At 39.8% G+C, this 10,225-nt stretch overlaps 1 protein-coding gene across 1 annotated transcript in view; it reads left to right on the forward strand.

The window, feature by feature from the left end:
- Positions 1-10,225, forward strand: part of spire1a (spire-type actin nucleation factor 1a) — a 26,038-nt gene that overhangs the window by 4,020 nt on the left and 11,793 nt on the right. Inside the window, exons 2-4 of the mRNA XM_020606887.1 lie at positions 533-564; positions 6,572-6,832; positions 9,759-9,884. Of these exons, the coding sequence (XP_020462543.1) occupies positions 533-564; positions 6,572-6,832; positions 9,759-9,884 (419 nt within the window). The remainder of the gene's footprint in view (positions 1-532; positions 565-6,571; positions 6,833-9,758; positions 9,885-10,225) is intronic.

Consider the following 10,225-nt stretch of genomic DNA (forward strand, 5'->3'; position numbering starts at 1 on the left):
CCCCCCCCCCAAAAAGTGGACTGTATTTATATAGCAAATTTTTCCACAGTGTGTTGCACTGGCCAAAGCGCTTTACAGGCGCTTTACACCATTCACCCATTCACACACCGATGACAACAGAGTACAACGTACATAGTCATATTAACACAACTAAGCCCCAGTGGCAGTTTCTCACAGCTCAGTTTGCCTCAGGCAGTGTGCTGTGAAGAGAAAACATCATGTGTTCACTCATTGGGTTTATAGTCTTCTGTAGGGCTGTGAAGTAATCAAGATCATTGTGTGGCTACGTTTAATAACCATTCTCCTCCGAAGGTGTGAAGTTTAATATTTGATATTTTGTAACGCTGTATGAGGTGTATTTTCTCTGTTCACTTCATTGTCTTGCATAAATGTACAGTTCATGCACATAAATAGTTCAGAGGGTGTGTTTGTGCTGCTGATTATTTGCGACAGAAAACTGCTTGCACAATAAATTGCCATTCTGACTGGTGAGTGTGAATTATAACTTTTCTTCTCTGTTCTGTCATTGCAGATAAAGACAGATCAGCCCCCACATCATTAGAGGTGAGTTTCACATCAGTCTTAGTCACTCCAAACTGTGTTTGCCCCAGTTTTAGAAAAATACTTTTTTCCCTCTAAATGCTGGCAGAGGGTTGCAATTACCCACATTCCTGCAGTTTTATTATCCTCAAAATAAAATGCAGTTTTTTTTAAATTTTTTTTTATATATAAACTCAAATGTTTAGGTAATTCAGCTGTCAGATTTGTTTTCACTCTACAGCTGCCCTCCATTATTTAGTTCATTTATCACACTAACAAGGACAAAACTATTTCAGAATCTGTTTTGACAGCTTGTGCATCATGGACACTGTTGGTGAGGAGTTGCAACGCAAATAGTCTGCAATATTGTTGGCACTGGCCTTGGGAAAAGCATTTCCTTTATACCAAGCCAATGCCAGGAGAGATTTAAACTGGCTTTAGCTGATTAAGTAAGGCTGGTGAAAAGTGAATTAAACATGCAGCACATCAGCACAGTCAATTAATGTAAATATGGCACTGCTCAGCAGCCACAGATGGGATCTGCTTCCTCGGATTTTACTTTAGTGTTTGGAGACATGGGCCCACAAAATAAACATGCATATCAAAGAGGAAAATGTTTGCAGCATTCAGCACCTGCAGCCTTGTACTGAAAAATCACTTTTATCTAACAAAATGCATGATGTTCTTTTGAGTGTTTTCCCAGAGATTGAGTGACCTGTGATCCCCTAAACATGAGTGAGCTCTCTATTAACATCCCTCACTGCTTTGTTCTGTAGTTATTGCATTTGTTGCACGCAATTGCAGAAGAGCACTTTTAAAGAGAGCAAATTTGTATTTTTTTCTTCTCACATTGCACACTCAAACATCGGGACCAAAATAATGTGAAGCGGACATGTGGCCAGTATCTGTTTGGCCACTGCTGGGAGGAGAAGTCTCCCAAAGCATTATGATGTGTACATAGACTAATTACACAAAGTCTCCTGTCTTCTCAGAGCAGTCTGACTGACCTTCATGTTTATCTTGTAGTTCATGTGATCACAGACATGCACAGTTTGTGGGTTTTTTTACATGGCTTACTTGGGATTATAATTCCTCAACTGAAAAACATAACATGGATAAAATCCCATGACTGCATTGTGGCTTCTCAGTCAGATAGAATATGGAGCACCCTTCCTTTTCCTACTCTTCTTACAATGTCTTTTTAATTAAATTGTGTTGTGCTAGTTAGCTAATGTTAGCACAACGTTCTAAACTGAAATGGTTAACATGGTACATGTTTTATGTGGTAAACAAACATATTAGCTTTGCCATTATGAAAATATTGGCATTTAGCCTTATGCTAGCATAACTAGGCTTGGTTTAGTGTAGTTTTCCTTTTGCGCCTAATATAGTTTTATGTTTTGAGAGGCTGTTAACATGACCTGGAACTACAAATTTAACACAGCTTTTTTTTTTTTTGACCTAATTGCATCCTGATTGTTTGGGAAAATTGACTTGATAAACACAAACACATTACTACACTTTTTAATCGATTATGCACAGCAGTGTTCGCACACTCGGACACATTTTGGCCATAGTCCTGTGTCCCTCATGTTTTGGCCTTGTATGCTTATGTTTGTCTTGTGTGTAAGTGAGTCAGCCAAGTAACCAGTCGGCTAGTACCACTCTCTCATGTGTCTGCTTCTGTACACTTGAATTTTTTGGGACTAATCACTGGCTTGTGTAGAGTTGACCCACTTTCCCTCGCTTACACCACAACCTGTATTGGGATAATTATCAGTACCGTCAAGCAAGATACCCATTTGTGTTTCTTACTGTGCATTAAAACTGGTCATGAGCTAAGTTTATGGTTAATATGAGGAAAATGATGTGGCACACAAACCCGCTGTAGCATTGAAGATGAGATTAACCTAGTCTACAGTTGAAGATTAAGGTGAGATTACTTGTTGTAGCCTATTACTGGTTCTCCAGTCTGCCAGGCCACTGTAGCTCAATTGTAGGCCAAGACAGTTGGTTTGCTAGAACCATGTATGAAATGGCTCATGAGTCACTTTCTATATTAACAGTAGTTCAAACACTCCCCATACAGAGACTAAAACCAACAATGATTTGCCTGTACTCGCTGTTAATGTCTCTGTGTGTCAGTCCTGGATCAGCTTAATGGTCTCTGCCATAGACCCACATTGGTGTTTTAAAAACCCATCAGGGAAGCACGCTGCTATGCTGGGTGATACATTTCCTCATTACGAAACACAAGACCTGGATATTTGCCAAGAATGTTCCCCTGAAGATGCTGTAAAATGTTAGCATAAAATGGCAAACATTTTACAGCATCTGAAGAAAGCAAGAGTCAAGGGCCCATGCACCAGATCTCTGGATATTCTTAACAGATATTAGGGTCTTGTGTTTTGTAGTGAGGAAACGTGTCACCCAGTGCAGTGATGTTTTTGAACATCAGTGAGGTCTATAGCACAGAGGAAAACGAGCTAATCCAGGACTGACAGATATTAATCATGAGTAGAGGTAAATCATTTTTGGTTTTAAGTCTCTTTATGGGGACTATTGAAAATACTGTTAACATAGAGAATGGCTGGCCTTATCCCTTAGGTGGAAAAGCAAAACATTATCCTTATGTCTTGTTGGCCAACACACTTGAAGGCAGTGTTTGTGGGGACCATGTCCACTTTAGATATTGGCATTTTCTTTCCATAGTATATGATTTTATCCATCCTTTGAAGTTGCACTACAAAATAATTTAGCATTGTCCTAATGGAGAGCTAGCTATAGCTAAGATGTTAAAGTTCTGACATGACCACATCCGTCCACTTAGGAGACAAAGGTTATTCAGGAGTAAAAAAAATCTCTTCATATTTGTTGCTGATCCTCAAGATACCACCTCTTACACTGGGTTTTACAGGTAAAGGAGGTTGTCTAGTATAAAACAAACCATTGTTGGGAAAACTGCATTTCTAAACTCTGGCACTGATGTCGTGAAAGTGTGTATTTGTGCAGCATAAGAAAAGTTGCTTCAGAGAGAGGTGGAAGTGGATGGATCCACATTTGTGTGTATATTCTCAGATTTTCCTATTGTTTCTGAATGATGTATCTCATAAACAGATACATCTGTCTTAGCACTGAGGCAGAATTTATGGTTTTTTTTTTTTTTTTTTTTTGTCATCCTGCTAAGAAACATTTGAAGACTATAAGTAGAGGATTTCCTGTGTTATCTGTGGTTGGCCAAGACCTCACTGATAACATGTGTTTCGTCCAAGGTGGCAAGCTTTGACCTATCCTGGGTGGAGCCCGTGATCAATTAGTGGTTTGTTAATTGAGAACGTTCCAGCCAGTGCCTGAAACCCAGCAGTGGCTTTTCTTGGCGTCTTTCCCAACTGATTTATCCTCGTACTTGTCCCCACTCCTTCCTCCTGCTCCTCTTTGCCTCATAACTCTGAGTCACAAGCCTTCACATGCAAATTGTCTTATACGTGTATAGCGCTTTTCTATGCATTGCAGCGCACACGAAGTGCTTTCACACACCGGGAGCAACTTTTAGTGTGCGGGGTTTAGTGTCTTGCTCAAGGACATGTTGACTGGACAAGCCGGGATTCGAACTGCTAATCCTCTAATTTTTTTATTTTTTACTTTTCTTTTTTTACTGTTCTGGCTCTGTTAGCCCAGTTACTGGTTATTGATGTTTACTGTAAGTTGCCTCTTCCCTGTTCCTTCTGAAATTAACTCGTACTAGCTTAATGTCATTCTTTGGTAGAAGGAAGTGTAACCCTGTGGAGTGACAGGGTGGAGTTATCCAGCTTTTTTATAACTATTTACGTCTGGACCTCACTGTATATTTGGCAACTTGAATCAAGTTTGTCGCATTAATGTATAGTGATTTAATCAGTGATGTCCTAAATGGTTAGCTTGTCTATGCTAACTGCTGTTGAAACACTCACTGGGCAGTTAATTATTAAGAGATGTGGGCAGGGAAATTGCATTAAATGTTGGCTATATCCGCCCATGTCTTGCCAGTATAGCAAATCCTTTGTTGGTAATCTAGTCTAATACAACTCCTTAAATTAGACATGCATGCAAGAGGATTTTCTGCACTTGGATGTTGTTTGTTTATAGCATGTGGACTACTGTAAACCTTTACATCTATGCAGCCCATGAATGAGACTCCCTGTGCCGTCTGTCACTCCAGCATCCTGTACTATTGCCACCCACTATATTGCACATTGCTCTACATATGGATTATACAGTTGCATAATAAGATGCTAAGGAATGGGATATTTATGTTGGTCCTAGAACAGGATTAACAGCTGCACACAGTTTATAAATGATGGTCTAACACCACAAAATTGATCTCTCTCAAGAAAAAATAGGATCAATAGGTTATGTTGGGCTATTCTGGAGGGTGTTGCTACTTTCATGGTATTGTTATTTTAAGGACTGGTACTTAATTTTTGGAATAACGTTGAATAGAGAGCCAAATAAAACTGAGTTCTGGCTTTTATCTATATGCAGTTGCTGATAAATACTGCTTGTATGGCAACTTAAATGGGAATAGCCCAGTAGCTTCTCTGTTTAGTGAAAACGATTACACTGAAAAAGTTTCACTTTTTTTTTTCTTAAGTTTAATGAATCATTGGGGAAAAACCCAGTGGATCATCTGGAAAAAGTACTGTCAAAATTCTAAAGAGCTGTTTTTATTGGCTCCTGAAAAGCGGACACTTTATTCACCTTCAATGCCTCTCAAAGGCAAAAATGAGTTGACACATGAGGGTGGCTCTTCGATTCCTATGTCACGCCAGTTACGTAAGGATTTTTACCCTCTGTTACTAAAGCCAGTAAGCCCAAACATGCTCAGTCAACACCCTTCCCTTTTATGCGCTACACTCCCAGACCCCACAGCCAGTTACCTGCAACCAAACCCAAGCATAGCCAGCCTTGCCTGTGCACACCTGCTTCACCCACATCAGTACTGTCAGTACTGTTTTATTTGGACACCTCCCTTTTTCAACAACGTGGCTCCATTCCTTTACCTGATGAGAACTTGTAGTGCAGTAATGAGTCACAGTATATGGCACACTGTTGAAGCTTTTATTTGATCATTTCTTTAACTTGACAAAACCACTGTAAAATAGCTTTCAGGTGTTTTTATACTTGTAGTGGTGCTATGTTTTGCCAAATACGGTAGAAATCATTGACCACTGATCAAAGATGTCTTCAGTTGACTAATAATAGGTTTTCTTTGACTGATTTAATAGAAACATGTTTCTTGAAATTGTTGTCATGCAGAAGGCACTGCTGCTGGCCTGCTGCATCAGTTGTAGTGCAAGGCCAGTTCTCAGTATATTAAGAACTCTGTAGTGCAAACTATTATTTTGTGGACATGCTATATTGGGCTCTAACAACACTGAAACCTGTTGCACATTTCAAACACAGAAACCTAGTCCAGCATTGCATGCAAAACCATAGATGGCGGGCAGATATCCACACTGCTCAGTGTTGTGCAAACCTTGTATCATTACAGTTGCACACTGACACAGCTTTCTTTTTGGATTTATAGAAAACGGTGACTGTTACAGTACACCACTGGAAACTCAGAAAATGGATGCAAGCTGCAGTGTGTTTTCTTGCAGGCTGAGTGTGCAGTATGCAGCAACACTATAGTAATGTACAGTTAGTTGGATAGTACAGGCATTTGTAAATGCTGAATATTACACCACTAATATTGGGGTCCACTTAACGTTTGTTATGTCAGACGTGATTGTCAGTTATTTACAGGTATGACTATTGACGTAATCCACAAAAAAAAGCACAAATTACCAAATAGAAATGTGTAATATTTTCAGAAGAAAATGTGTGTGTGTGTGTGTGTGTGTGTTGGAGAAAATTTGCAATTAAAACATTTGAAATACTGAAAAACTGGTCTTGAAATTTTAGTACTGAAAAAAGTTGACTTCCTGTGGCAGTTTGAGCTGAGTTGGAAAAAGCTGCAACAGTATACAATAATTTGTCATTTGTCCCACAGATTATTGACTCGCTGGGTGTCATGATCTATAAAGCTCTGGACTATGGACTCAAAGAAAATGAGGAGCGAGAACTCAGCCCGCCTTTGGAGCGCCTGATCGACTTGATGACCAATAATGAAGAAACTGAGAGTGACCCCTGTCCTGATGAGGGCTATGAGGCCACGGAGGAGGATGAGGATGAGGAACAGGAACCTGAACCAATCTCTAATATGACCATTGGCACAGTCAGCAGCATTCACAGCTATCGAGACATCATCATGGTAGGGTTTTTTTTCTTCTTCTTCTTTAAGGGGGAAAGCTTGATTTTTAAAGGTAAAACAGCCTAGATTTGGAAAACATTTTCTCTCAGCTGGTTAAAGATGCATCCATTGGTCACTGTCAAGTGATCAGTGCAGATGGCAAAATTTGCACTGAAGAAACTGTGCTGTCCAGTTTGCACATCTAAGATGTTCCAATATACCTGTTGTATGTTGGACTGCTCACATGGAACAATACTGTACCTTGCATCAGCTGTGGTCCATGCAAAAGTGTTTGCAAATGAGGTTCAGTTACTACAAAAGTGGAATCCACACAGCCTTTAATGTTGCCATAATAACTTTATTTATTGCAGTCAGACTTTTCACAGTAAACTTGTAATTTGAGAGTAATAAAAAGCATGTATGTCTAAATCTGCTGTTGATTGGCAATATTGTTAGTTTACAAAATGTCTTGCAACAATACGTAAAACTAAATTATCTTACTACGTTTCAGTGTTATCTGAGTGGGGTGTATTGCAGCAAGATCTGTGTGTGGTTGTTTGTCTACATGTCAACCCTATGATAGACTGGCGACCTGTCCAGGGTGCACCCTGCCTCTCACCCAAAGTGACCTGGGATAGGCTCCAGCCCTCCCACGGACCTATTCAGGAATAAGCGGTATAGATAATGGATGGATGTTGGGGAAATGGCATAGTATGACATGGACAGGCTAGTTGACTGCATGTTACTGACATACCTCTTTCCTTTCTTGTACTCTGCTGTTCTGTCATGTCTGAGGTTTCATGGAGTGCAAAAATGACAGGCTAGTGAAGCATGCTTCAAAAAGAGGAACAGCTATACATTCAATGTGCTGAATGGGTTCTCTCATTGGTTTGGTGAAATGGGGTAATCCAAGGAGTGTCATTCTCTTACAGAAGCTGCCAATGTGGAGTTCAGATTGTAGTCTACCCATTTAGGATGGTTTCACATTAGGGACCCAGCCTTGGATCAGAGTATGCTTGACCCCAAATTCCGGTTCATTTTGATCAGTGTGAACACAAACATATCAGACTCGGGCACTGTGCCCAAATTCGCTTAAAGGGATGGAGTATGGGCTGCGAGAGATGTGAACACAACTGTACTCCAACAAGGACGTTGGCTGCTATACAATGTCATAACTATTCGACTTTCGGTTTAAACATTAACAAACATGGCTGCGAAAGGATCTCTGGAGTAATGACCTAAAATGCCTGCTTGAAATTTGGGCCAATGAAAATGTACAAAGACAACTGGATACTATACCCAAAAACTCTGAGATTTATGGAAGTATTTGTGAGCATTTACGTGCGTGCCATGGACCAGAAACGAAACAAAATGTCGCCCAGTTGATGACATGAGTGGTTGCCACTTCTTCTTGGCAGATTGCAAACCAACTATGTGCATACTGTCATCTACTGAATTGAACTGTGTACATATGCAAATGTGCTAGGGCACGGAACGATGTTGCTAATGTGAAAGCAGAGGTGGGGGAGCAATCAGGCAGGGTATAAAACTATTGTGCCTAATGTGAAAACATAAGATACCAACTGACTACTTACCAAATTTCACAAGCCATCAATTTCATACCACATCTCTAAATCATGACGCTGGCACATGCTGTTGTAGTTTTGTCAAAATGATGTGATTTTGTAATTGAGCAGATTGTGGTTTTTAACAAACAGTGCAAACTACAGACAGCAGTGTTTTTAAACAAACAGTGGAAACTACAGACGGCAGCGTTTTTAGTGTGTCAGTTAATGTTCTCACTGCTCAGGTTTGTTTTTTTATTTTGCCTGTGAATCCTTTTCAGTGGATGAGAAATAAGACACTTTGTGCTCAGTCAGATTCCTGTGGCAAGCCAAACCCATCAGGGAAAACCTGGAAATATGTCATTCATCTGGTTTCTCCTTTGTGTCACTGGAGTTAATATGACGGCTTTTGCTAGGCGGCCTTTATTATCATTACAGTCAGTTGAATGCCGTCAGGGTCAGAGCTTTAAATGGAGCATGGGTGGTGAGAGTCAGGTGATGTGATGTTGCTGCTACCGGATATTCAGGTTTACACTGATTTGTTGTGGTTTACACAGTTTCATATTTTAGGTACTGACAGTGGCATTGGCTCTGTAGATATCAGTTACCAGCTTTAGTCCCAGATGAATTACCTCAACAGTTATTGGATGCCATGAATTTTTGTACAACTGTACACACGATCCTGTTCCCTGAAAGATGAAACGTAGTATACCGTCTTTGGTGATCTGTCTCCATAATGAGACATTTTCAGTTATATGTTAATGGATTATCATGAAATTTGGCAGAAAAATGTATTCCCCTTTGGGTGGATTGTAAATCATACATTTTGATTTGGTTTTGTGACCATATACTGCCCAAATTAATATTCATATCCACCTAGGCTTTACTTTGTGTTTGCAAGCTGTAGCCAGCATGCTAAGAGCCTATGATGTTTCCATCTTAGTCTAAACAATATACCTACCACATCAGCAAGGCAGCACCGACATTGTGAGTATCTTGGCATTAAGTTCATAGCACAGCTGTGCCTGTGCTGTTTGCCTGGTTGTACATTTGAGTCAAACCTGTCCTAAATAATTATGTTGAACTATATAATGGAATGTTTTATTATTAAAAAAAAAAAAAAAACCCTTAAAGTTATGGCTGTCAAAAATACAGCAGACTGATAATGATCTGACATGTCGTGAAGACTCATGAACTATGTGAGAGACCAGTTTTATTGCGATTCGCCTCTTTAGGCTTGAGGTTGTTTATTTCAGGCTTTTTTGCTGAAAGTTAAGTGACTATGTACATGTGTGGGTGTTCTCCTCTTGATGTCAAATTATTTAATTAATTCATGAGTTCTATGTATGCACCAATTATAATCTCCCCACCCCCCTCTACAGCTATGTTCTTCCCACCTGCCCAGTCCATCAGATGCCCCCAATCATTACCAGGCTGTGTGTCGTGCTCTCTATGCTGAGACCAGGGAACTGCACACCTTTCTGGAGAAGATCAAGAATGCCAAGGAGGTAAGAAGGTCTGGCATATGTTATTGGAAAATCTGGTGAGGATAAGTCACAGGAAGAGTAACAAATGTGTGACATAAATTGGCAGTGGTAATGCTTTTTTTTAAATTGGTGAAAGATCAGATCAGAAGAACAAAACATTATGCTTAGAAGGAATCTGCTTGATGAAAAGAAAAGCAGCTGAGTTGAGGGCCCTTAATGTTTTATTACTTAACTGTAAAAGTATAGCATAGATATCATTGTTCATGCTCGAGTCCCCCCGCACCCTGGAAAAAATGCTATCGGTATGTTGTGAGACTTCTATTAAATGACAAAAAAAAAAAAAAAAAAAAAAAAAAAAAAAC

The sequence above is a fragment of the Monopterus albus genome, unplaced genomic scaffold (assembly GCF_001952655.1).
Source record: "Monopterus albus unplaced genomic scaffold, M_albus_1.0 scaffold82.1, whole genome shotgun sequence".
Taxonomy (NCBI): domain Eukaryota; kingdom Metazoa; phylum Chordata; class Actinopteri; order Synbranchiformes; family Synbranchidae; genus Monopterus; species Monopterus albus.